General features: G+C 50.9%; 1 protein-coding gene across 3 annotated transcripts; it reads left to right on the top strand.

The window, feature by feature from the left end:
• Positions 1-184: 184 nt before the first annotated feature.
• On the top strand, positions 185-27,990 carry LIMK1 (LIM domain kinase 1). 3 transcript variants are annotated; one of them, XM_072640179.1, is made up of 16 exons: positions 185-339; positions 3,589-3,685; positions 11,996-12,134; positions 12,897-13,006; positions 13,743-13,949; positions 16,211-16,316; positions 16,451-16,638; positions 17,643-17,826; positions 18,295-18,381; positions 21,934-22,065; positions 22,897-22,956; positions 23,550-23,615; positions 24,622-24,778; positions 26,722-26,777; positions 27,256-27,413; positions 27,647-27,990. In XM_072640179.1, exons 1-16 carry the CDS (start codon positions 282-284, stop codon positions 27,807-27,809), a joined length of 1,968 nt encoding a protein of 655 aa, XP_072496280.1. In that variant the 5' UTR covers positions 185-281; the 3' UTR covers positions 27,810-27,990. The 3 variants fall into 3 exon arrangements, with proteins under 3 accessions (XP_072496280.1, XP_072496282.1, XP_072496281.1); XM_072640180.1 differs by lacking the exons at positions 185-339; positions 3,589-3,685 and adding an exon at positions 6,802-6,919; XM_072640181.1 differs by lacking the exons at positions 22,897-22,956; positions 23,550-23,615.

Raw genomic sequence — 27,990 nt, 5'->3', positions numbered from 1 at the left:
GCAGCTCTGTCCTAGGGATCCCGGCTGCGCAGGCCCGCCCCCTGCCCTTCATCCCTCCCTCCCCTCCCCGCGGCGGCGGCTGGAGCCCGGAACGCCCGGCGGCAGCCCCGGCGACACAGCAGCAGCGGCAGCGGCGAGCCCAGCCCGGCCGGCCCGAGGGGCGCCCCGAGCCCCACCCCGACCTCCGGCCCTCGCCCCCGGCCCGACCCCGGGGCTGGTGGCTGCGGCGCTGGGCGCCCGGCCCGGCCCGGCCCCGGCCCCGGCCCGGCCCTGCCGAATGCATGAGGTTGATGCTCCTGTGCTGCACCTGGAGGGAAGAACGTATGGGAGAGGAGGAAGGTGAGCACGCGTGGGCAAGTGTGCAAGAGCGGGCCGGGCCCCTCCCCCAGCCTCGACCCCCTCCGATCGCATCCCCCGCCCGGCCTGCCCAGCCCCAGCCCCATCCCGGTGTCCCGGGACCGCCGCTCACCTCACCCCGCCACGACCCCCTCAACTTCCCCCCCCAACTATCCGTCCCTTTATCCCCCCTAATGCCCCACCCCCATCGTGTAATACAAAGACCCCCCCACAGAAGTCCTGGGACCCCTGACTGGGGGGGTCGGCACCCTGTGCCCCCACCTCCCCGCTTTGCAGATGAAGACAGTGGGGTCCAGAAAGCGAATTGCTTTTCTCAAGGTCACGCAGGTAGGAAACAGCAACACCAGGGTTTGAATCCTGGCCCTGTGAGTCCGGCTCTGGTGTTCTCTGCATACCCCCAAAGGCCCCTCAGTCAGGGGTCTGGGTGCAAATCCCCTCTGCTGTTTCACTGCCTGTGACCTTGGGCAAGGCACTTGACCTGTCTGGGCCTCAGTTTCTTCATCTGTAAACTGGGGCAATTGGACTGGATGACCTCCAAGAGCTAAATGACCCTAAGCATCCCTCTTCCTCTCCCCTTAGTTTCTCTGACTGCCCCTCACTAGCCATTCCTGTCCTCTGTAGTGTCCTCTAGTGCTATCCCCGTGACCCATCCTAGCCGCTACAACCCCCCACTATCCCCATCTCTTTGAGCCGCCCCTGTTACTTTTATTAATGTTCCCATGCCCCAGCCCATCCTAAGCACATCCTAAAAGAGGGCCCAATGGACCAATTCCCACCATCCCTATCCCACCCTCTCCCCACTAAGCAGCCTCTCCTAGGTGGTCTGCCACTGGGCCCCCTCTTGGAATCCTCTCCTCCCTCCTTTCTTGACTCCTGTCTCAGAGACCCTTCCCTTCTGCCTGGATAGATTTCCACCCCTGACTAATTTGGGGTGGCCTCTCCTTTCCCTGACTCCTTGGCTGCCAGCTATGGGTCTTACCCTCACTTCTCAGCCCTCCCAGTACGGAGGCCCACAGTGAAGGAGGGAGCTGGCTCATTACATTAGGAGACTCGGGTCTAGTTCTGGCTCTGTGTCTCATTTTCCATGGGATCTCTCTGGGCCTCAGTTTCCGCCTCTGAAAATGAAGGGGTTGAGTAAAAGAACATCCAAGGTTCCTTCCAGCCCTGACTTCCTATGCCATGGACGCGCTCCGCATGTTGGCAGGCAGAATGTCTCCTCGTGTGGGGGATTGGGCAGAGCAGACCCATGACGTCGGAGAAGTCAGGGCATCCCTGGCTTCCCCTTTCCAGGCCCTTTCCCTCTGTCTGCCAGGCCTCCTCCCCCTTCCCTCTAGAGCTCCAGGGTGCCTGGCTTTGCTCATCTCAAACCAAGCTCTGGAGGAGAGCTGAGATGAAAGCCCCTCACACCCCAGGACCCTCCCTCCCCCGTGGGACCAGTGTTCCTCCTAAGGCTACCTGCTTTCCCATCCTGCTACCTCTCAGGAGAATGGAGGACTTGGGTCCCTCGTGGGGTGCCAAAGGTGGGGAGTCAGGCCTCAGTGAAGTTAGGGGACAGTATTTGGAAGCAAGGGGCTATTCTGCTTACCTTCCATCATATGGAGCCTTCCTGACCCATGGGGCCAAGCTGATGGACAACTGGTGGCTGGCCTTCCGAACTCACCTGTGGAAGCTCGTAAGGTCATCAACTTAGAATTCATAGGACCTGCAGAGATCACTGAGTCCAAACCCCTCATTTTACAGAAAAGAAAACTGAGGCACAGAGAGGTTAAATGATTTTCTTGAGGTCTTGCACATGTTCACACATAGAATCAGAGCGTTTTCAAAGCAGATTTTTAATATAGAAGTAGCTTCTTCCTCCATCCTTACTCCAAGACTTTTCCATGTGCCCCCAACTCCACTGCCATCTACCTCACCACCAGCCACATCCAGGGTAGCCTCAAGGAACCCAAATGCTTTCAAGTGTGTATCCAGCTAATGCATGTTTCTGAGGCCAGTCCATCCCACCCTTCTAGGTTCTCCAAAACCAACTGAAGGAACGTGAGGGTCCTCAGATGTATTGAATTAGGCACACCTTGGATCCCCATTTCATTGTCATGGAAAATCGAATGTGGGTGCTGGCAAAGCTGGGAGTTGGGCCACGTAGGGTGACTTTGAGCAAGTCACCAGCTCTCTGGACCTCAGTTTCCTCATCTGTAAAACAGGGAAAATAATGCTTATTATATCCACCTCAAAGCATTGTGGTGAGATTCCAGTGAGAGAATGAATGTAGAAAGGGTCAGAAAGTCCTTTCCAGTGCTAACTGTAATCCTGAACATCAGTTATCATTTCCTTCTCTGGACCGGAGGTTCCTCCTCCATAATGTAAGGGCATTGGCCCGATGGATCCCTGATGGATCCATCATCTCCAGCATTCTGTGGCCAGCGGCATGAGGAGAGCTGGAGGCATGACTAAGCACATAAGGATAAACTGGCAGAAGAGACTTTTTTCCCCTGCTCCTCCCCAGAATTCTCCAAAGAGGAGCCCTCGGGTGCTCTGGGGTCCTCAGCCTCATTCTTCTCCTGGCCCAGCTAGAACAATGATGGCCAAAGGCTGACCAGGGACATACCTTGGGCTTCTGTCCCCTTCGCCACAATCTGGAAATGAATTGCAGGCTCATAGACTTAGAGGTAGTAGAGACCTCAGAGACTGGCTAGCCGACGTCCTCCTGTTACATAGGAGGAAACTGAGGCCCAGAGATGGAATATGACAGGCCCAGACCCACCCCATTCCACTCTCAAATGATTCCAGGGGACCCCATAGGGGCCCGTGCCCAAGGCCCCAGAGCCAAGGACCCTAGACCACCCTGAGGTTATTAGGTACCAATACACTAGCTCTCTTTGGAATGGATGGGCAGGGAGAGGAAGAAAGGATGTGTTGGCCTGGGGAAGAATCTCTATCCTTGTCTTCATTTCTCCTGTTGGTCAAGGTAAGCCATAAACCTTGAGGATAGGAACTGAGTTGGTTTTGTCTGGCATGTAGTAGTCACGTAAAGAATGCCGATTGATGTACTGATCCCTCCTCCTTTCCCTTCCCCCTCCCCCAACTAATCCTCTCTGAACCCGAGGTCCAGATGGCCTAGTGGAGGGTCCTGCTCTGCCCCAGCCTGTCATGGGTGGGGGAGGAGTGGGCACCATGCCAAGCAGTCACTCACTCGCTGTCTCCCTTCTCCCCCATCTGCTCCACCCCTTACAGGAAGTGATCTGCCCGTGTGTTCAAGCTGTGGCCAGAGCATCTATGATGGGCAGTACCTCCAGGCCCTGAATGCTGACTGGCATTCTGACTGCTTCAGGTAGGGCTGGGGGGGGTGGGGCGGGGAAGAGGGGAGGGCAGGAAAGAGGGAAATGTTCTCCTGATACTTGTTAGGTCCAGGGATCCCCAGCAGAACTCAGAAATGCCCTGGGGCTGAACAGGACCAGACTTGGGATTGCTTTGATACAGGGAGCTCCCCATGAAAGAATTCCCTCCACCAGGACAGCCCTGCTCCCCATTTGGCAGTTTGCAATCTTAAAAAGTTGCCTGGAAAGTGAAGTGACTGACCCAGGACTGTGAAGCCAGGATGTATCAGAAGCAAGACTCGAATCCAAGACCTCCTGTCTGAGGCCACGTAGCTGGTCATCCACTACCTCAGGCTGCACCTCGATGATTAAGCAGATACCCCTAATAAAACAGTGCGATATAAAAAGGATTTTGGATTTTGAAGCAGGAGAGCGAGGCCCTTAACCCAGTTCAGCCCCAAATTCCCTTTTTCGAAGGAATTACCTTGTCTGGGCTTCAGTTTCCATTTCTGAAGAATGAACTAGGTGGCTTCTCCCATCCCCTGGTCAAGCTGGGATGTCCCAGAGAAACCATTTATCTGGATCACACAAATTAACATATGTAAAGTAAAAAAAACAAGGGGGGGGAGGGAGAGCGCTCACCGGAGAAAGAGAGAGCAGGAAAGAGAGAAGGGGGAGGAGGGGAAAGAGAGGAAAGATAGAGAAAGAAAGAGGAGGGAGAGAAAGAGAGAGAGGTACACCCATCTATATGCTAGTTATAATTTCATTTGGGTATGAGACACATCACGCTACATCTAAGGGGATTTCACTTTTGGTGTGTCCTGGGCCTCTGGCAGACAGTCTGGTAAACCCCATGGACCCTTCCCAAAATCCTCTTCTTAAAAGCACCAAATAAAAGACATAGATAAACTCATGATATTGAAATGGTTATGAAAATATTTTTAAAAACAAGTTCACATGCCCCAGGTTAAGGACTCTTGATGTAAGTGGACAAAGTGGAAAGATGTGGAGAGTGCAGTGGGGGTGAATTCAGAGTGACCAAACCTTGGTCTGGCCCAGGTCAAATCAGAAAAAACTCTCTAGTGGAGTGCCATAGGGCCTTGATGTGGAAGAAAGAGCTGTGCACCCAAAGATGGGATATCTGGGTCATTATTCTCAAATGAATGGACCTTCTGTTTATCATAACTTGGAAGAGAACTCCAAGGTTATTTTATTTTACAAAGGAGGAAGCTGAGCCCAAAGATTGGATGTGACTTATCTAACGTCACTCAGGTAGCCAGCATCAGGGGCAGGATTGGAACCTAACTCTGCTCTTGTCTGTGGCCCATGCTAAGGGGTGGTTTGTGCCAGGCATGGGGGACTCTGTGCTGAGAAAGTGGGGTATCATAATGAGAAAAACCCAGCTTGAGTCCTACCTAATCCAGACTATGTTACTGACTCACTGTGAGACCTTGGGCAAGGCATTTTTTCTGGGTTTCAGTTTTTCTCTTAAAAAGAAACTTCCCCCCAAAGAGCTCAGATGCCGTGATCCGAGGGGCAGAATGGGCAGGTCTGAAGTGTCTGGCTCTCAGGAGGCTCCTAGCCCAGCCCCATCCTGAACGGCCTTAGAGAGACCAGCCTTCCCAGCTTCCAGTATCTGTTCCTCATGCCTGCCCAAGCTTGGAGTCCTCCTTGAGGGCCTGGCACACATATATTGTCTCAGCAATGATTTCAGGCTAACCTGGGCCCAGAGTTTTCTCCTGAACAATTCACCTACCACCTATTTCTGGTCACCTCCTCTTGGGGTCCTGGCCCTGGGCTGGATCCACCAGGCAGACAAAATACAGATCACAGGGTAGGCAGCTGAAAGGGACTCTAGAGAGCATCTATTCCAGTCATTTCATTTTACAGAATAGGAAACCAAGGCCCAGAAAGCAGAAGGGCTCTTGGGATCCAAGGTCCCACAGATAGTAACTGTCAGAGGTGAGATTTGAGCCCAGGTCCTCCCACTCTAATATCAGTGCTCATTCCATTTATACCACAGGAGCCTGTGTTGGAACCTTGGTCCTCAGGCTCCAAAGTCTGTGTTTCCCTCACTCGTCTCCACTGCCCTTCCTTCCCGTGTGATCTTGGGAGGCCTTGAGGCCTCTCTAGGCCTCAGTTTCCTCACTTGTAAAAATGAGGGACAGAGTGGATTAAATGGCCTTTGAGGTCCCTTCCAGACTCAGACCTGTGATTTGTGGTCGGTGAATCCCTCCCTCCTCACCACGCAGTGTAGCCTCACACAGGCTTGAGCACACAGTACTGAATTCCTACGCAGGAAAATAAGCATGTTGACTACTAAACCTAACTCACATCTATCAGCATTAAATGATTGTGAGATATTCTTTTCTTCTATTTTATTGCATTTAAATTTAATAATGATAAATTGAATTTAATAAATTGATTAATAATAAATTATATAACGATAAAATAATAACTTGGATTTACATCTTGACTGTTTACCTTCTCTGGGCCTCAGTTTCCCCATATGTAAAATGAGGGGGACTGAATGACCTTTAAATGCCCTTCCAGTTCCAGTTCTGTGATCCCACCTTCGTGAACTTGGACAAGTTTGCTTCATTCTGTGGGGCCTGTTTCCTCACTCATAAAATAAAGAAAGTGGGCTCTAAAGCTATGATCCTATGAGGGAGGACCTTGGACCAAGGACTTCCTAGGACTGGGAACCTGGCACGTCATTGTCTAGGTCTCAGTTTCCCTATCTGTAAAATGAGGAGCTTGGGCTCTGTGGGCTCTAAGATCCCTTCCAGCCCCAAGTCTGTGGTCCTGGAGATAGGTGCTAGATCAGGTGGTCAGAGAAGGGAGGTAGAGGGGATGGTCAGGAGAGGCCACACTTCTAAGCCTGGGGTAAGGCTGAGCCCCTGCTGCCCTGGCCCCACCCTCCTCCTCTAAAATATAGCCCACCACAGGAACTTGCAGCATTTTGAAACTGGCCCCTTGGAAAGTTGGGGAGTGGGATGGGGAAGAACCCTCACCCACATTTTCTCCTTTCTCCTATCCCTGGCCTTCCACCGAGCCTGCGGCCACACTAGCCCCACCCCTGGCTTCGTGGTTTCTAGGGGTATAGACTAGGGCTGCGGGCAGGGGTGGAGTTGTGAGCCCTGACCACGCCTCAGCTTCCTCTTTGGTCCCTAACTTCCCTGGAGGTCACAGCTACAGAGGATGCTGGCCTCAACCCTCAAGAGACGTTACTTCCTCGCCAGGGCCAAGTAAGTCCAAATAGATCCTTGTCCCCCTCTGACTCCCTGTGGAGAGGCCTCCTTGGTGCTTCTTCATCCAAGGGACCTGTGCCCTCCCTTAGGCCCCCATGCCCCAGGGCTGTGTGTGTCGGAGGGGAGGGGGGATCAGGTCTGGGAAGCCTTGGAGAAGTGAAACATGGTGGAACCATGAAGGAGATGGTGATTATGTGGGCTGACCCAGGCCTCTCTGATAGCTCCACGGCCCAGACAGCCCTGGCCTGAGGGGCAACTAGGAATGGCCAGATCCATCCCCTTCATGGATCAGGATGGAGGTCTGGTGTCAGAAGCCTCTGGTTCAGATCCCAATGCCAATGCTAAGTCCCTCAGTTTCCTTGTCTGTAAAACAAAGGGACCAGCCTAGATCAGAGGTTCTTCACCTGTGCTCTGTGAACTTTTTTAAAAAAATACTTTTGAGAACTGTTATGTCACATAATTAATTCCTTCTGTGGTTCTATGTATTTTATTTTATTCATTTATAAATATGATTCTGAGCCCGGGTCACCCTTGGACTCCATGGCCTCTGAGGGCCATGTTCTGCACTGGGCATCCTGGCATGGTGGAGATGGTAGGACCAAGTGCTGTGATCCTGCCTGAGGTAGGGGATGGCTCAAGGGCAGCCTGAGACTAGAGGATGCCCCTGGTCTGACCCACCCTGAGACATGGCCTCTAACCTTAGTACTCTCTGGTGATCCTCCTAAGACTTAGGTTGCTAAGGAGTTGTTGACCTGCTCTCAGAGACGGCCTCCTTTCCTCCTGGAGAGCCACCCACATCTGTAAAATGAGAATTCCATCCATCCATGGAAGGACCTGGGACAGTGCTCTGAGAGTTGGTTGGTTGGTTGGCTGGATTGGAGGATAATAGATTCTTCTCATTATCTTAGCTTATTTTACTCCCTCACCTCAGTGCCCTGATATTATTTACCTCAGGCTTCAATGTGACCCTTTCAGTTTATGGAAAAGGCAATGGAGTCCCAGGGAGAGAAGGGACTGACCCAAGGTCACACAGATAATAAGCAGAGTGGGGTTCTTTCTACCTCTTTCTATCTTTCTACCTCTAAGCCAACCCAAGAGACTGGTGACCAGCCCAGTGCCTTGTGAGATTCAGACTGCTTTCCTCCCCTCCTTCCCCATCAGCTCTCTGGTTATTCTTGGCCAAAGCTACCTATCAGGCTTGACCAGAATACCCTTGGCCACTGAGCAAAAAGCAGCTGGTACTCTCTGGGTGGCTTACCCCACTGGAGGCAGAGGCTGCCCTGTGTCCTAGGGAATGTACCCATTGACCGATGCTGCTGCTTCTCCTAATGAAGACCCCTCCCAGCTCCCTTTCTGTGGCTTTTGCCCCTTCCTTTGGAGGGAGAGGATGGAGTTAGTGTGACCCCCCTCCAAGGCAGGGAAAGGACCTTCTTTTGCCTTCATATCTACACTCTTCCCCATCACCTTGGGCCTATTTGGAGTACCTCCGTGCTATTACTGGACTGGACAAGTCAGTCCAGTTCAGCAAACCTCTATTAAACATCTGCTGTTTGCCAGGTGCTGTACTAGCTGGATACCAGTTTTAAAAAATGAAACAGCTTCTCCCCTCAGGGAGTTTATACTCTATTAGAGGAAGCCCATGCACATAGATAAGCAATATTTTTTTTTAGAAGAGGGTGCCTTCTGGGGGAACTGTGAAAAACTTCATAGATTAAAGAACCTTTGAACTGAGTCTTCAAGTGAACCTGGGGTTCCTGGAGGCAGGGATGAGGAAGGAGGAGCATTCCAGGGCTGGGGAAGGGCATGGAGGTAGGAAGGATAGGACAACTGGAAGTGAGACAGAGAGGGAAGGGTCTTAAGGCCAATCAGTGCAGTGTCTTAGACCTTAGAGGCCATAGGGACTGTCTGGACTTTTTGAGCAGAGCCCTGGCATGGTCAGACCTATGCTTTAGGACCCTCTATGTGGCATGGAAAAGATGACTTGGGAAGGGAAGAGGCTGGAGTCAAGAAGGCCCATTCAGTAGTCCAGGGGAGATGTGTTGAGGTCCTGAACTGGTGTCAGCTGGTAAGTAGGGAGAAGGGGGCAGGTGGGAGAAAGGTCTTGGGACAAGTAAAGCAGTGAAAGAATGAAAGAAGGATTATATGGACCTCCAGCCTCCAGGCTTAGCCTGGCTCAAAAAAAGAATAGTCTATGTCCCAAGGATCTCAGCAAAGATAGCCTTGCGGAAAGGGCCACAAGGCTGGGATACAGAAAACTTCAACTGCTTTCCTGGCTCTGACCCTTAGCTGTACAGCCACCAGATAGTCACTTCCTCACCGAGCCTCAGTTTCTCTCTCATAGTGGGAGGGATTGGGCTATCTTTAGGGTTGTTTTCGGCAACAGGAGATGTCTTGGGTTTTCCCTGACTGCCTGCTGTGGATGGGGGCCCACGCTCCTGTGTTTCACATCCGATTTCTCAATGTGTCCTCACTGTCTGGGGCGGGAACAACGGGGCAGGAGGCTTTGACGTCACCCTCTTCCTCCAGTGCGGCATCTACCAGCAAAGTGAAAGTGAAGAAAGACTTTTAAGATTAGAATTCCAACACCAAGACTTCTGGGCGCCCTGTATCTCAAAGAAAGCACTTGGTTGAGAGGCCCAGGCTGGAGGAGGGCTGGGCACTAAGTGGCCTTTGCGTACCTGGCGCCTTCACATTCTTTGTAAACTGAGGCATTCCAGGAGTGTGAGGGTACTGGTGTTCTCTTGGTGTTATTCTCAAAGGAGCCTAAGAAAGCCTGGCCCCAGGGTGGGACATCACTCCTGGACTCTGTCGTTTTTTCTCCTGACTCTCAGACTCAGGTCCTGTCCTCAGAGGTAATTTCTGGGAGAGCTGAGCATCCTTGCAGAGGATTGGGGAGGGGGAGCAGAGAGGAGTGAGGCTCATTTGTGTGGTTGGGCCCTGAGCCAGATCCCCTTGGGATCTGGTGGGGTACAGCCTTGCAGGAATTAATGGAGTGGCTGAGCCCCACCCCCTACCCCCTGCTGGCCCTGAGCCGCCACTGGCCAGGCCAGCCCTGCCTGGGTTCAAGTTTACCACTGAGCTCTGGGATGACATCATGGCACTGTAGTGGGAGACTCTTGGAGGCCACATTTCTTCTCTTCCCCCACCCCCAAAGGCCCAGCTTTGGGGCCCTGAGCACACCTGGGTTACTCTTCCCACCCTCCCCACCGTTGGCTTCCCTGGTAGGGAGGCAGTCCCAGGCTGCTCAAAATGCCCTTCTCCTCTCTGCTCTGCTGTCTTGGGCTCCGCCCCCCCCCCATACAATTCAGGGCTGGTGCCTCCCCTCCTCCCTCCTCTACCCTGCCAACCCTGCCCCCTCCCCTCGAAGCCCCATCTGCAGCCCAGGACTGCGGCAGGCAGCTTCTCCACTGTCTCCTGGGCTCTTTGGGGAGATGGGGGAGGGAGCAGGGAGGCGCTTCAGCTCCCAGACAATGAGGAACTAGCTGTCCGCCCCTTAAAGAGAAAGCCTCGCCAAGGCTGGCTCAGGGATGCCGCAGTCTCTCCTGCCTGGCCTCTCCTGCTCCCCCCCTTTTCTCCCTCCTCCTTCTCCTCTCCTTCCTGTTTGGCCAGACAGCTAGCCCCTTTGTGTCCCCGCAGAATTCCAGCTTACTCCTTAATCAGGCCTGAGCCGGGGGTCCTAACTCAGGAGGGGGGATCTCAAGTTGCAGTAGCCTGACCGATGATGTCATCAGCCTGGCTTCCTGCTCGGGAAAGACAGATCCCGTTCCAGCCTCAGGGGCCCACCAATCCCCATCCTCCCCAGCTGAGTTCTTTCCTGCAGGTAAAAAGGCTGCAAGCCTGGAGTTCTGCTGTTAGCTCGCTGTGTGACCTTGGACAAGTCTTTGAGCAGCTTTCCCGGGCCTCAGTTTCCCCACCTGTAAAATGAGGGGTCTGTGCTAGATGCCCTCTGTGGTGCCTTCCAAGGATGATACTCTGTTGGAATGACCTTGAAAAGTCTAAATGAGATTTGCGTAACCACTTTGCTCATCCCTTTGTCAGAGCCAGCCTCTACCCTCAGTAACACCCCAGCTGGTGATCCTCTCCTGAAGCCCTCCGGGGAGGGGAAACTGCTGCTCTCCTTGGGGAACTTTGTCTCTGGACTAAGTTTCTTTGTCTGCAGGATAAGGAGACTACCAGGAGGTGGACTTTTAACGGCTCTTTTGTTTGTCGGCCACAAAAAAAAACAATCTGTTCAAGCCTGCGGATTCCTTCCCTGAATCATGTTTAAATACATGAAATAAAATCCATAGCTTCACAAAGAAAACTATTGAAATACAGTGATCGAGACTTCTAAAAAACAAATTCTTCCAGCCCAGGCTAAGAGCCTGTGGTGCAGAAGGTCTCTAAAGTCTGTCCCATCTCCAAAGGAGTCTAAGCAGTGCAGATGGTTCAGGATTTGGGGTCAAAGGACCTGAGTTTTAACCCTAGCTCTTGTCCCTGGGTGAACTCAGGCAGATTTTTTAATGTCTCTGAATTTCTGTTTTCAGCTCATGGGCTGAGCAGGGAGCAACTTCAGAGGCCTTTGGTCTGAGCCTCTCATTTTACAGATGAGGAAACTGAGGCCAAGGGGGTGCTTGCCCAAGCTCATACAGGTGACAAGCAGTATAGTTGGGATTTGGACCCTGGTCCTAGTCCTTAGTCTCACTTCCACCATGCCTCTGGTTTCATCTTTGTAGAGTGAGGGGGTCAGACCAAGGATTCACTCAAATGCTTGAGAGCTTGCAATCTTATGACCAAAGAGTCAAAGGATTTAGATATTCCCTTCTATCTTCCAATGCTAAATTCTGTGGTTTGGTTATCTAGGTCTGGCATTTCTCCTCCACCCCTCCCAAATACAATCCAGTTTGTTTGTCTCCTTGTGGTGTGCTATGCCAATGGAGACTGGGGATACCCTCTTCCAAATGCTGATGGACCGGAAGACCTGGCTGCTGGGCAGCGGTTCTTCCTGGAGGCTGAGCACATGAGCAGGTGTGAGGGTAGATGTGGTCCACGGGCAGGGCACCCATCCGAACCTCCCTTTTGTCTCTGGACCAGGTGCTGTGAGTGTGGCACCTCTCTCTCCCACCAGTACTATGAAAAGGATGGGCAGCTGTACTGTAAGAAGGACTATTGGTCCCGCTATGGCGAGTCATGCCATGGCTGCTCCGAGCAGATCACCAAAGGGCTGGTCATGGTGAGTACCTGCCACACACACACACATATACCCCACCCCTGTTATCTTGGGGGCTCTTCTATCCCTGGATTTCCCTCCCCATTTCTAGTGCACATTCAGACTCTTTCTTGTCCAGGCCTGGCCCTGCTCTGACAGGGTAAAGTCCTTTGTCTCTGTGTCCATAGTTTGCCTTTCAGAATTTCAGGTCTCTAAGGAGCCAAGCTAAATCTGACTCAGCCTTCCCGGAGCTCTTGGCTTCTGTAAGGAAAGGCTTGTGTCCCACCTGAACTTGTATCTCTTCTAGTGCCTAACATAGCACTTTGTACACAGTGGCTGCTTAATGAAGGTCTGTAGGATGGATGGATGGATAGATGGAGGATGGATGATTGAATGGATGGATAGATGGATGTTGGATGGATGAGTGGATGGACGGTTGGATAGATGGTTTGATGGATGGATGAGGGGTGGTTAGATGGTTGGATAAATAGATGAGTTGATGGATTGTTGGATGATGGCTAGTTGGATAATTAGATGGATGATGGATGGTTGGTTGGATGGATGGATTAATAGGTGAGTGAATGGATGAGTGGATAGACGGATGATGGTTGGTTGGATGGATGGATAGATGGGTGGATTAAGTTGAGTCACTGAATCAGTGATTGGCAGAAGTTGAGGAAAATTTGGTGACCCCTGGCTAAGAGAAGGGCATAGAGGACAGTACTGTGTCCATCATGGGGAAAGAGGACAGTCTCCAAGCTGTTGTTTTTCTCCCTGTGTTTCCAGGTGGCAGGGGACCAGAAATACCATCCTGAATGTTTCATCTGTCTCACATGTGGGGCCTTCATCGGAGATGGGGATACTTATGCTCTGGTGGAACGATCCAAGCTCTACTGGTGAGTTCAGGCCCAGTGAGTGACCAAGGCCCTGGGTTCTAGTTCTGGCTTTGCCAGTAAGTTCCCTGTATATTGTTGAGCACATCATTCTTTGGGTCTCAGTTTTCCCCCTCTGTGAACTGGGAAGGGCTGAACTAGATTATTGTTTCCCAAACCAAGGTATCTTACAGACTAGTAAAATAGCTAATCTTCCATGGCTTCCTGTCCTCATCATTAAGAGTCTTCCAGAGATCTCAGTCAGTCAAGAAGCCAGGCACTGGGGACACAAGTATAAAGAATCGAAATCTCTACTCACATAGAACTTATATTCTAATGGGAGAGACAAGTCCCTATGAAAATATATACAGTATCAATAACAAAGTTAATAAATACACAAATGCTCAAAATAGTGTGGGAGGGAGGGTGAGAGCACTTGAGGGGGGAGGGGTTAAAGCAAGAAATGGAGACCTAGAAATGAGGGAAAAGAGCAAGCCTGAGATTGGCAGAAAAAGGAATCAGTTGTTTGTAGGGTTTCAAAATTATGTATTTATCCTAATGAAGTTTTTTGCAGATCCATGACAATTTGTCTCTAAAACAGTGGATTAGTGGATCTTTAAGAACCCTTGCAACTCTCACATGCTAAAACAGCCTGGCGGGCCAGGACTAACTAGAACACATTTTACTATGCTTTCTTTTTTCTCCCTTTGCCTGATCTCTATCTTTCCTCCTCTCTCTTGACTGTTGCTGCCCTCACCAGCGGGCATTGCTATTACCAAATGGTGGTGACTCCGGTCATCGAGCAAATCCTGCCTGACTCGCCAGGGTCCCGCCTCCCACATACAGTTACCTTGGTGTCCATCCCAGCATCGGCGGATGGCAAGCGAGGGCTTTCTGTGTCCATCGACCCAGCCTTTGGCCAGCAGGGCTGTGGCTCTGAGCACTCCCACACCGTTCGAGTTCGTGGGTGAGTATCCCTCTCAGGGCCCCTCAGGAGGTGGGAGGGCAAAGGTGGGTCACGATAAGGTTATGGCTTGTGTGGCCTCTACTTAAGCTTAAGGACTAGGAGGAAAAGAACTGGCCTTGGGACTGGGGATTTTGAAAATATGGGTAAGGACTTCTTGTGAACCACAGCTAGGAGATTCAGGCGAAGTTTTGGGGAAGAAGCAAAAACTCAGAAATCTCAGGCTTTGGCCTTGGGCCCTTGCTTCACTTCGTTCAGGGAATATGGTGCAAGATCATGGAACCGCAGAGTCTGAGGGTTGAAAGGAATGCCACTGATCGTGGCAGTCCAGCCCTTACCTAAGCAAGGATAAACACACATACACCATACCTGACAAGTGATCATCTAGCATCTCACCAGGAACTCACCACCTGCCCAGACAGTCACCTCCACTTTGGGACAGCTTTCCTTGCTAGGAAAGGTTTCCTGACATTAAACCCAAATGCTGTTTCCCACTCATGATGTTGGTTCTTCCTTCTTAGACCAAACAGAACAAATCTCAACCTTTCTCCTTGTGACAGCCATTCAGATCCTGAAGAGAAAAATCATGTCGCTCCTGAGTCTTCCCTTCCCCAGACTAAACATTTCCATTTCCTCCACTCCATCCTCATATGACATGGACTCAAGGCCTTTGACCGTCCTGGTTGTCTGCCTCTGGACACTTTCCAATTCATCAACATCCGTCTTAAACTGTGGTGTCCAGGGCTGAACACAATGTGCCAGTCTGAACAGGATGGTACAATGGAACCATCAGTTCATGATTCCTAGAAGCTTGGCCCCATCACTCTCCAGAGCAAGGAACTGCCTTCTGACCTGGGGTGGCATCTCCATTCCTGGGCACAGACACTTACAAATTGGAGGAGGTTCAGAGAAGGACAGCTAGGATGGTTGCCAATCTAGAAACCATGTTATTGGTTGAAGGGAATGGGGATATTTAGACTGGAGAGAAGATACTGGATGAGGCCAGTGGGACTGGGAGAGAGGCACAGTACATGGGGGATGGCAACTCTCTTCAAATGGCAGTAGGACTGTAATCTGGAGTAAAGGGCAAGACTTGTCCTGCTTGGCCCCTGAGAATTCTGACCCTTTCTGTCCCCGACTGGAGGCTGGGCAGGGGCAAGAAGCCAGAAATTAAATCACATTGCCCTAGAGAAAGATCCAAGAGTCGTGCTCACTCTTGGCCAATCTCCATACTCCCAGGCCCATCAGTGAGCATAACCCTACTGCCCCTTCCAACTCTCAGCCAATAAACAGCACTTTTATTAGTTGCCTGCCCTCAGGAAGCTCACGTCCTAGTAGGGGAGACACCATGTGAATATACAAGTGGATAAACTGAGGCCCAACAGGAAGGAGGCAGAGCCTGGCCTCAGGTACCCCAAGTCCTCTAAGTTTGGGGAAGGATCCTTAGGAACGAGATCCCCCCTTGTTAACTTCTGCCTTCCTCTAGCTTCCCAGAAGGAAATGCCTTTCACCCATAGCTCCTCAATCTTTTCCTAGGAATGCATCTTTTTAAAAAATTAATTGGAAGCATGATTAAGCAAAAAGAATGTGATATTTGGAATCAGAGCCCTGGGTTCAAGTCCCAGCTCTGTCATTTATTACATGTATGACCTTAGGCAAATCACTTCCCCTAGCTGGACCTCAGTTTCCTCATCTGTAAAATGAGAGGGTTGGACTAGGGGGCCTCTAAGACCCTTCCAACTAGGAATCTCTGATCTCTTAGATTAGAAGGCCTTGAGTACTGGAGACTCAATTAAATGGGGCCCTGATTGGACATGGGAGAAGATTGATTAGCAGTTATGAGACTTTACTCCTCCCCTCTCTAGGCCCACCCTGCCAATTGGAAATAGAAACACTTTGCTAAGTGTCCCTGTTGTTCCTGGTCCCTCCTTTGGGGGCTAAGAGGAATAAGCTGAATTCCTTTTCTGTGTGTTAAGAGATCATAGTCCCACAGTGGACTTGGCAGTGGTCTAGTTGTCAGGACTCCCAGTGAGGGGGGTCCTGAATCTGGCTGCTACCCAGCCAATTGTTGGTGTAAATGGTCTGGCTTTTGCCAGCAGTTAAGGTTTGCATTCAGGTCTTTCTTGCCCCCTAATGATGGTTGTCTCCTCTGCTAAATGTGGGAGTTGGTCCAGATGACTCTGGCAGTATCTGTCCATCTTGACATTCCATGACTGCGTTATGGTTGCTGACCTGTCTAACTCTTCCTATTCTGTGCCCTGTAGAGTGGACCCTGATTGCATCAGTCCAGATGTGAAGAACTCCATCCACATTGGAGACAGAATCCTAGAAATCAACGGTACTCCCATACGGAACGTCCCCTTAGATGAGGTATTCCCCACAGTGGGGTCTTTCAGCCTGTGCTGGAGATGGGCCAATGGAATAGAGGGAGGTCTAGTGAGTAGGGGAGGGCTGAAAGGTTTCATACCCTCTCTTTCTAGCACTCCTATGCTTGCTCTCTGCAGATTGACCTGTTGATCCAAGAGACCAGCCGCCTGCTCCAGTTGACCATTGAACATGACCCTCATGATGTCCTGGCCCATGGCACAGCTCCAGAGGCCAGCCCTCTGGCAGATCTTCGAAGCCCACTGTGCTCCCCAGCCCGAACCCCCAACACAGAAGCAGGGGGACCTGTCCGGCAGAGGCCTGTCCTGTAAGTCACCTCCAGAATATACTCCTTGGCTCTGGGCCTTCAGACAAGGACCAGGGTAGAAAACAAGGCCCACCTTCTCCCACTATTGCTTTTTCTGGTTGTTGCCCAATTTGAGAATAAGCCATAGGCACCTAATGAAGAGAAAGTTGTTTTTGTAGACAGCTCCCTCTACTGACTAGGAATTGAGTGGTCATTCGTGTGTGTGTGTGTGTGTGTGTGTGTGTGTGTGTGTGTGTGTGTGTGTGTGTGTGTGTGTGTGTGTGTGTGTGTGTGTGAGAGAGAGAGAGAGAGAGAGAGAGAGAGAGAGAGAGAGAGAGAGAGAGAGAGAGAGAGAGAGAGAGAGAGAAACCTTTTGGAAATCAGACCACTTAAGACATGGTCTCCCTGGACTTTACCTATAGGTTGACAAGGTAAGAAGTCGCTACAGTTGGTATGAATTCAACAGGATCCAGAAGACCCTTTGTCCTCCACCTTCCTCTGACATTACACAATTAATCAGTAAACACTTATTAAATGCCTACTGTGTGCATAGCACTTTCTAGGTCCTGGAGATAGAAGGATGGAAGTGAAGTATCCCCTGCTTACATTGCCCAGTTAGGACTCAAGCTCACATTCACATATCCCTGCTGGAATATGGGCACTCATTCACACTAAGGTGTAAAGAACAGGGCAGGGTTTAATAAAATAGGGATGGGAACATGAGACTATTGAGCAGCTTAGGTGAGTGAGGGAGTTACCTCAAAGAGGGGAAGGAACTCCAATTAGAATCAGGTTTGCATGATTTGAACATGTTGCTTAAATATGCTTCTACTATGGACGGATGGGGGTGGGGGGTGGTAGGAGAGGGTTATTAGGGTAAGAAAGATAGAGGGTAAGAGAGGAGGTAGTTCAAGAGGCAGGAGAAGATTCTGGTCCCACTCTCAGCCCACCTTGATGGGACGTAGAGGACAGTAGGGAACACTTCTGCACCAGTCCCTTCATGTCTCTCTTGTCTGGGCCTATAGGAGAAGCTGCAGCATTGACAAATCACCCTGTGGCAGCTCACTGGGCTCCCCTGCCTCCCAACGCAAGGACCTGGGCCGTTCCGAGTCCCTCCGCGTTGTCTCTCGGACCCACCGCATCTTCCGGCCCTCTGACCTCATTCATGGTGAAGTGCTGGGAAAGGGCTGCTTTGGACAGGCCATCAAGGTATGGCCTCTCACTTTGCCCTGGGGTGGGTGGGAAGACACAGAATATCACTGAACCTCCTCCTCCCCTCAGCCTTCTCCCTTATATTTAGAGCACAAAAGCATAGCATGTGAAATCTAGAAGGATCATGTGAGTTACACTGGAACAGCTTTCCCTTTACAGATAAGTAGACTGAGACTCAGAGAGGCACTGTCATTAGCCCCAGGGTCACACAGCAAGGGGCAGAACCAGAAGGAAGTGAAATCTGCCTCTCAACTCATACACTGAGGATTATAAGGCCCAATGTTGACTTGCTGCTCTCCTGCTTCTCCCCTAGTTCCTCTGTGTTATCATTGAGGAATGAGTTCAGGCAGGTTGTGAGCCAAAAGGTTTTCCTGCTGAGCTGCCTTCCTCTCTAGAGGAGCTAGAGCAGCAGGGTCTTCTGACAGTTCCCCTCTGAGCCAAGCCTGATGTGCCAATATCCCCCAGGTGACTCACCGGGAGACTGGCGAGGTGATGGTGATGAAGGAGCTCATCCGATTTGATGAGGAGACGCAGAGGACGTTTCTCAAAGAGGTCAGTCTGGCTCCAAGGGGCCTTACAAGCATCAATTTCACTTTGAGCCAAACCTCAGTTTTGGGGGGTTTTTATTTTTTAATTCAATTTTATTTTATTCTCAGGTTTCTATTCTCTTCTTCCTACCTTCCCCCCCATCCACTTGCCCCCAAAACTCCAAGCCTCGGTTATCCAATTTGTAGATCATTTAGAGTCTTGTGAGCTAGAGGTTAGATAAGGGGAGGGCCCTGAGCTCAAAGACTTAGAATTAGAAGCAATGTCAGAAGCCATCTAATCCAGTCCCTTGTTTTACAGACGGACGGATCATGTAGAGAGGGAAAGTCACCTGCCCAATGTCACACAGGCAGTGAACACCACAGACGAGACCTCTGACCTCAAAGCCACTGGGGTCTTTCCACTAAAGGGGAAAGAATAAAACCCACTCATGTTGTTCATTAGCTTAGAAAAATCTATTGATAGGAACCACAATAACTGTTTATTAACTATTTATTTATAAATTAATAATTAATTAATTGTTGTTGCTGTGTGCCAGGCATTGTGCTAAATGGTAGGGATACAAAAAAAGGTAAAAATATTCCCTGCCCTCAAGGTGCTTACAATCTCTTGGGAGAGGCAGTTTGCAAACAATGATGTACAGGCAAGATATAGCCAGGATAAAACAGAGATCAGCAACATGGGGAAGGCACCAGCATTGAGGAGAGATGGACAAGGTCCCTTGTAGAAGGTGGAATTGTAGCTGAGACTTAAAGGAAGCCAGGAATACCGGGTATAGGAGATGGGCTGTCTTATTGGAGGGATAGCAAACAGTCCAGTGTCACCAGATCCTTCCACCAGGTGGAAGGCAGTAAGGTAGAAGACTAGAAGGATGGGAGGGGACCAGGTTGTAAAGGGCTTTCTAAGCCAAGCCAAGGGCATTATATTTGATCCTGAGGGGCTACTGAACTGGTGGAGCTTTTTAAGTGGGGAGAGGGTAAAGGTGGACATGCTCCAAGGCACACTTTAAGAGGGTCACTTTGGTAGTTGTAAGTGGAGGATGGCTTAGAGTGGGCAACTATGGCCAGGAGGAAGGTGATGAGGGTCTGCACTTGGGTGGTCAGAGGCAAGGGGAAATGTTCAAGAGATGTTGGGAAGCTAGAACAGACAGAAGTTGGCAGCTCATTGGATGCAGAGGGTGGCATTAGGAGTTGAGGAGTTGAGAATGACACCTAGGTTGTGAGCTGGGGTGACAATGAGGATGGTGATGCCCTTAACCATAGTAGGAAAGTTAGGAAGAGGGGAGAGTTTGAAGAGAAAGGTAACAAATTCAGATTTGGACATGCTGAATTTAAGAGTCTGAGATATCCAATAGGCATTTGGAGATCAGAGACTGGAGGTTAAGAGAGAGGTTAGGCCTGGATATCCCATTCACTACAACAGCATTTCCAAAGCTTCACAGAGATGATGATGATGAAGACTCATCCATGTGGAGACGATGGTTGAATCCTTGTGGTATCAAGAGGGAAGAAAAGAGGGCCTAGGAGGGGGACCCTCGTGGTTAGTGGCTATGGCTTGAAGGAAGATCCACCAAAGGAGACCAAGTATAAGGGGAGGAATCAGGCAGAAGAGAGACTGTGAGCCAGGCATTGACCTCATGGAGGGAGGAGGAGTGTCCTAGGATCTATGATGACAGCTGCCAGATTCTTAATTGGTTGAAAAGTAAGAAGTGAATGAATCTCCAAGGGGGAGAGGCTGTTGTGTGATGATAGTAGAAGAAGAGTCTGAAATTGGCGATGGGGCACAAGGATTATTCCAACTTTCCCACTAGGACCAGTGAGTTAGGAGCAAGGGGTCAGGGAGGCTGTGATCTTGAGTGGGACAGTGGTGGAGAGGAGTTGGGGGAGATGGGACCAAGGGAGCCAGTGGAGAGGGATGGGCCACAGAGCTAATCCAATGACAGCCAAGCTTCAGCATCACTGAAATGGGGAGAGTAGCAGGGGTTTGGAATACGAGTTTATCATTGAGGAATGAGTTCAGGCTGTTACTGTTCCCAGGGGGCTGGAAAGCCAGGGTTGTGGTGGGACAGGCCAGAGGTGAACTGATAGTGTAGACTGAGCAGTGAGCCTAGGTCTTATCAACATATGGAGGTTCCAGGAAGACAGTGCATTTCCACAGAGCTAGAAGGTTATGTAGCCCAACCCCCTTATTTTAGAGATGAGGAAACTGAGACCCAAAGATGTAAGTGACTTAACCAAAGTTGACCAAAGCTAAGCATCTGTAAAGAGTAATTAGAAAACACTTTCAAAAAGATTTGGGGTTCTCTGAAGGCATTCTCCTTTTCTTCTGCTAGCCTCGTCTGCCCTTAGGTCTCATCAGCAAGGGCCCCCCAGCTGCTTGACACCATCTTTTTCTGTCAGATACAGACCGGCCTCAGTTCCCTGAACAAGGGGCCCCTATTCTCCTGGGAACCCAGGAACAGGATGTTTCTTTCCTCATGCCTCTACTTCATTCTCCGACCCTGAGAGAGATGTATAGACTCATCGAAACAGCCAATCAGGGAAGGATTAAGCAGGGCAGGGGAAGGGGGGGGAACAGCTCTTCACAAACTCACCCAAAATTCCCAACCTGTAGTAACCTTTCCCAAAGGGGCCGTTTGGATCACTAATATTATCCAAAGCTCTGTACTTCCTGTCCCAGCTGGATCTTCTGGAGGATGTTTTTAGCTGCTCTGACCCCTGGCCTTTGATTCCTTGGGCTCAGACCTCTGCCTTTAGCTCTGAGTGGGAGCTGGGACTCTCATCCTGAATTGGCAGGAGCTGATTAGCTCACAGCTGTGGAACTGTGCCCCAGGCACACCAGTGTATCTGAGGCTGTCTAGTAGGCTGTAGCTCATACTTACTATTGTGAGGGTCATCAGTAATGCCCATGATAATTGGATAGTTGCTGTCTCTGTGATATTATCCATGGAGACTCCCTCAGCTGTTGTAGACTGTAATTTAGCCATACCTCCTCATCTTGTATAGTCCTCCCATAACCATGAAGCAGCACTGGACAGTCATTTAAACATTTGTTAAGCACTTACTGTATGCCTGTGATCTCCAGTCTCTCACCTGGGGAACAGACAACTGGGATGGGACAGATCCAGTACTGGACCAAGAGCCAGGGGACCAGAGTCCTGGCTTCAGCCCCTGCCACCAGCACAAATCTAAAAGGATCCTAGATTTAGAGCTGGAAAGAACATTAGAGGTCTATTTTAACCCCTTCATTTTCTAGAGACCCAGGGAGGTAATAGTGGTTGCTTACCAAAGGTCATAGGAATAAATGGCCAAACCAGGATTTCAGCCTGGATCCTCTGACTCAAAATCCATTTTTCATTCCCCTATACCGCACTGCCTTCTCTTGGTTATGGGTTTCACAGTGCCTATGGGATAGAGGAAGGCTGAGCTTGGAAAGTGGGCTCAGGTATCATCGCAGGGAGCCATGGGCCTGCAAGAGGCAGAAGAGTCTCTCTCTACCTTCCCCACCTGGAGCCACAGCTGTTCCACCTCAAGTACTTGCCCTTTGTCCTCTCCTCAGGTAAAGGTGATGCGGTGCCTAGAGCATCCCAATGTGCTCAAGTTCATCGGGGTGCTCTACAAGGACAAGAGGCTGAACTTCATTACTGAGTATATCAAGGGTGGCACTCTCCGGGGAATCATCAAGAGCATGGTGAGTGTGTCATAGTGGCCAGTGCTACAGTGGGGATTGGGGGCTCAGAGCTACAGCTATGGACTGCCCTACTCTAAGCACTGAATAGCCCTTTGGTGGCCAGTAGCATTTGTGAGACCACTGACTGGGGTCAGCAGAGGCCTGGGAGCTAGTTCAGGGTCAAGGTCCAGGCCTCTGTTTGGTGATAGGATCGGTTTGTCTAGGGTTGAAGGTCTAATCTGGATGCTGAGGCCAGAGTCTGAACCTAGAGTCAAGGGGTCCGTGGGGGAAGGGAGAGGAACGAATGAGGAAGAAGGGAAATCAGCATTTACTTAAATAAGCCCTTGCTGTGTCAGACACTGGGATAATACAAATACTAGATGAAAGCAGACAGAACCTACCCTCAAGCTTACACTCTAATGGGGGAAGATCTGACTTAAAAAGGCCCTGAATGGGGAAGCAGGGCAGTGAAGGTATTCAACATGGAAACATAGCTTTGAAGTCCAGAAAGTCAGGAACAAGGCCAAGAAAGGCTGAAGGCAGACAGCCCTGGGCCCCTTCACAAAATGTAGGCTCCAGGAGAAACCTTCTGCTGAGAGAAGGGGTTTGGGCCAACGACAATGGGGTCATTCTGGGGCAGGGCCAAATGAAGGGGTCTACCAGGAGCCAGGCAGAAATGGGCCTCCTTTTAGAGCAGAGACAGTTCACCTCCAAGATCCCCCTAAGCCAATTCAGAGGGAACCTGGGGTGCCCAGCCTCTGCAGCATGGCCTGAGGCTGTTCTGCTGCTAGACAGTGTGCCTGTCATCCATCTCTTGTCACAGCTCAGTGACAATCCCCTCTGTCCCCACAGGATAGCCAGTACCCGTGGAGCCAGCGGGTTAGCTTTGCTAAGGACATCGCCTCTGGAATGGTAAAGGGGCAGGGGGCAGAAGGAAAGGGGAAACAAGACAGAGAGGGCTGTGGGAGGGGGTCCAATGCCCCTGAGTAACCGCAAGGAAGACCCTCCCTGCCACTCCCTTCACTGGTCTTTTCAAGCATTGGAAATTCTATCTCTAAGTAGAATTATTTCTTTACTCTAAAGCCAAAAGATTTTTTTTCCCCAAGACCCCATCTTTCTTGACCTCTTGGCAGCAAACCCCTCCTTCTGTGTCCTCACTTCCCTTGCATTTTTCTGTTGTTCCCTTCCTATATGCCTAATACTTCTCAGTGTCCTCTCTCCAAGATCTCTATTTAAAATGAAAATTTCCCTGATATGGGGAATACATAAATTTCTTCTTGAGGTTATCAGCAACTCACCCCAGGTTTGGGCTGGAGTGCAGAAATAGGAGGCAGGGCTGGAGTGGGGTGGCCAGACCTGGGGTTACATCTGCCCTTAGAGTGCGATGGGATGGATAGTATTCAAGGGGCAGAAGCCTGGACCTAGGGATCCCTGTCGTCTTGGGCCAAGGTCAGGGGCAGAGGGATTATAGCCCAAGCCGACTCCCATCTTCCTTTTACACACAGGCATATCTGCATTCCATGAACATCATCCACAGAGACCTAAATTCCCACAACTGCCTGGTGCGAGAGGTAAGGTCACTGACAACCAGGAAACCTGGGGTGAAAAGGCTGGAGCCAAAGTCTTTGGGGACCTTCTCTGTCCTTCATTCGTGTTCCTTTCTGTCTCTTACATCTTTCTTCTTTTCTGGATCTTCCTGTCTTTCCCTGTCTTCCTGTCTCTCTTTTCCTCTCTCTCCCTTTTCCCTCCCTTTCATTCCCTCTCTGTGCTTTGTATCTTCCTCTTTCCCACACAAGACATGTGTGGCCTGCTGGCTTCAGAGCAGCGTCCCAGTGAGACCCCCAAAGCTGTGGGGCTTCCCCTCCATTCTGTCTTCCTTCACCCAACTTCCTGTAGGGACTGTAGTCTCCACCGAGCAGTGACTGTGTGACCAGCCCTGTGCTAGGCTGAGCTGTGAGGAAGACTGGAGAAAAGAAGGGCAGGGTCCCAGCCCTCTGGGAAGTCACAGCCCAGGTGGGAGACGGCTCACAGAGCATCCGACAGCAGCCAGCGTTGGATGGGGGGCTCAACTGAGGACAGGGGAGGTCAGCATAAGCCAGAGGAATGCAGGAAGGTGTCCTAGAAGAGATAGGAATTGAGGGGAGGTCATTATAAGTTCAGCTAGATTTGGTTGGGTAGAGAAGAAGAGAGGGGGCATTTTTAGTGAGGACACATTGAGAAGAGGTAGAGGCAGAAGTAATTACAGGGTGTGGAAAACAACTCTGGAATTAGAGCCAGTATGTGAAGTTGGCCACCTCAGAGCAAGGTGACCCCCTTTGACAGTCACGTGCTCATTCACCCTTGCTGAGGGACTAGAGGGACCCCTGACCAGCAGGGATAAGTCCTTGACAGAGTCAAGAACCCTGGCCCACAGAGCTGCCTCCTCTGGCCTTCTGTGCCCCCTTCTTCCCAGTGATTCATGGGGGTGGCAGTGACCTTTGAGGTCATCTGGGCCAAGCCCTCATCTGATAAATCCACTACTCCCCTCGGGATTAGATGCCAGCAGGGTCTTAGGAGTCCTTTCTCTTTACCCCCCAGAACAAAAATGTTGTCGTGGCTGACTTTGGACTAGCCCGGCTCATGGTGGATGAGAAGAACCAGCCTGACCAACTGAAGAGCCTGAAGAAGCCAGACAGGAAAAAACGGTACACAGTGGTGGGGAATCCCTACTGGATGGCTCCGGAGATGATCAATGGTGAGTGTTGGTAGACTCTCCCCGTCCCTTCTCCCGTGCCCTTCCCAGGGAGCATCTCCAGATGGGTTCAGGAGAGACCAGAATGCTGCAGAGAGGGCCTGTAAGTCCTAGGCATCCATCCCAGGGTCCCCAAGCTCCCCTTCTGGAGCAGAGTTACCCCAGCCACCGTCACCTCCCTGCCATGAACCTGTGGCCCACTAGAAATGAGCACCAAATTAGGAGTCAAGGGGCACAGGTTCAGATCCCATCTCTGCACCCTAACACCTAGATGTGACCTTGGGTAGGTCTCTAAGGCTCATCTGTGAAATATGTGTCTTCCATCCACCATTCAACCAATAAGCATTTATTGAGCACCTACAGTGTGCCATTTGTATAACATGATGGAGTGAGGAAAGAGCTGACCAAGACGGCAAAACCTGTCTTCAAGTCCCTGCCTCTGTGACCCTGGGCAGGGCACCAGGCATCTTTCTAAGGCTCTAAGTTTCGGAGCAGATGCCTGTCTCCTCTGGTAGAGGGAGTTTCCTCATCCATCCATCCCCAGGCCAATAAAATGCTGGTTTGAGACCAAAAAAATCCCCAGAATGGAACAATTCCTGGCTTCAGGGACCTTTATTCCAATAACCTGCATTAAAGGACACTGTGAAATATTGGCTAGGTAGGAAGGAAACATAACAGGAAAATTCCATCAAACCCAAGGGAAGAGAAGGAACAGAAGGAGGGTTTTGCTGCCAAGAGGTCAAGAAGGATGAGGTCTTGGGAGAAAAAAAACTATTGACTTCAGCAGTAAAGAAACAATTAGCTCCCTTAAATATTAAAATGGGAGCCATCGATAAAACTTGTAAAAAAAAAAAAGGGGGGGGGTGGGGAGGAAGGAAAGAGAAAAGACAATTGAGGCAAAAGAGTGATCGAAAGGTGACTGGAGATGGGCACCAGGGTCTCAGGTTGAGGGTTGGTATTGACAGGGAGAAGAATCAGTCAACTTGGCCTTTGAGATGGAGGCAGAGCAGGAGAGGAGGGGGCTGGTGCTGAAGGGATTGGATGTGTGAGACTGGAAGGGAGAGAGAGCTTTGCCCCCTCGCCCTGTCCCCCCCATTAGACTGTGAGCTCTTTGAGAGCAGGGACCCTGCCTTTGTTCTTCTTGGTATGCCCAGGGTCTAGTCCAGTGCCTAGCATATAGTGAGTGACTGATTGACTCACTACTGATGGTCTTAGTATTTTGAGCCAAGTGTGAGTGTTGGGAGATCAGGGAAGAGGGTGGCATAGATGGCATGAGGAGAGTTTGGGGCATGTGATGGTCACTCAGAGAAGAGGAGAAGGACTGGCATGCAGTAGGGAGGTTGGATACCACTGGTTTGTGGAATGTCCAGTCAGTTGATTTGCATGACTCCTTCTAGAACGGTTCTAAAGCCCAGGGACAGGAGCAAACACTGATGGCAGAATGAAACTGTAGTCAGGGTCTGGAAAGAGATGAGCAGTGAAGGAGACAAAGGGTGGGCTAGGCTTATGAAAGGAGGAGAGTGAAGCCAGAGCAAGGACCAGTGCCTGGGAAATCAGGAAGGGGCCCGAGTGACTCGAAATTTCAGCCACAGCTAAGTCAGGGCATCTTAGATAGTTGACTGTCAGTGATGAGTTGTGTGAAGACAGCTGAAAACCTTTCCAGTGATGGAAAGGCCTGAAAAGATGAGGTCATGGATTGCATCCATATTAAATTAAACAACCAACAAACCAGCATTTATTAAGCCCCTTCTGTTTGCCAGGCGCTCTGCGAGGCCTCAAGGAACTTATGGTCTAATGGGATGGTTATAGCCAGGGTCTCAATCCAGCCCATCCCCTCCATCTGCCAGGAGCCCCTGTGGGGGCTCATACACTGGGGTGTCTCCTATTCTCTCAGGCCCAAGCTGTGCCCCCAGCTTGGTGGTGACTGCTTCTGTCTCTTCACCCAGGGCACAGCTATGACGAGAAGGTAGACGTCTTTTCCTTTGGCATCGTCCTCTGTGAGGTAGGTTCCACAGGATGCTGAGGAATAAGGAGGGCTTAGTGGGTAGCATTAGGGTCCCCTGGTCTGACACAGCATCTAAGCAAAGAACTTTGCCTAGAAGGGAAGGTCCCACCTGAATGTTCTAAGAATGGATCCTCTTCCACTCCTGGCATCTTCCTGACTCCAGGTTCAGTACTCTTAACCACATCCCCTCATATCAAACTGTATTGTCCCCTCATCATACTCTTATCTGGTCCCTCTTATCATCAGAGATTATATGTTCTATGCCTCAGTTTTCTCCCCTGTCCAGTGAGGGAGCTGAACTCAGTGGCCTCCCAGGTCCCTTCAGGAACATAAAGGGCCCATCTCTCTCAGAAAGACATGTTTATTTCTCTCCATTGAGCTCCTTGGCCAGAAAAATGTCAGACGCTAATGCTCTGGCCAACCCAATGATCAGCCAGCAGTGTCTAGAGAGACTCTGGTCTGTTCTGTCTGCTAGATCATTGGCCGGGTGAACGCCGACCCTGACTACCTTCCCCGAACAATGGACTTTGGCCTCAATGTACGAGGTTTCCTAGATCGATATTGTCCCCCCAACTGCCCACCCAGCTTCTTCCCCATCACCGTCCGCTGCTGTGACCTAGACCCTGAGAAGAGGTGAGTGGCTATATCCGTAGATCAAGGGAGGGCCAGTTTCCCATGAGCAGCCGGGGCCAGGGCTGGGGAGATGGAGGAAAAATAAACTACAGGGAGGACGACTGGGGCTAAAGGGAGTGGGGGGAGTTGCTGAGGCTGGGCAGGTCAGAGGGGAAGTGCCCCCATGTGGGGAGGGCCTCTCTGCATGTGAGGAAGTACCCACCCCCAAAATGTCCCTTCCTTCGGGTCCCCAGGCCATCTTTTGTGAAGCTGGAACAATGGCTCGAGACCCTCCGCATGCACCTGGACATCCATCTCCCCCTGGGGCCACAGCTGGAACAGCTGGATAAGGGGTTCTGGGAGACCCACAGGCGGGGCGAGAGCGGGCTGCCCATGCACCCAGAGGTCCCTGACTGAACCCGCCTGGACAGCCCTGACCCCCCTGGCCCCATCCTGCACAGGATCCCCCGTCTCAGATAGCATCAGCATCCGCTCACATTGACAGCAGAGCAGGAGGGAGGGGCAGGGAAACCTTCCCTGGCCCCATCCATCCGTCTTCCCAGGGCCCCTCCTGGGAGTCATCCAAGCCCCCCTAAAA

Source organism: Notamacropus eugenii, chromosome 2 (genome assembly GCF_028372415.1).
Source record: "Notamacropus eugenii isolate mMacEug1 chromosome 2, mMacEug1.pri_v2, whole genome shotgun sequence".
NCBI lineage: Eukaryota > Metazoa > Chordata > Mammalia > Diprotodontia > Macropodidae > Notamacropus > Notamacropus eugenii.
The sequence above is the reverse complement of the archived record's forward strand: the minus strand, read 5'-3'. Positions and strand labels throughout refer to the sequence as shown.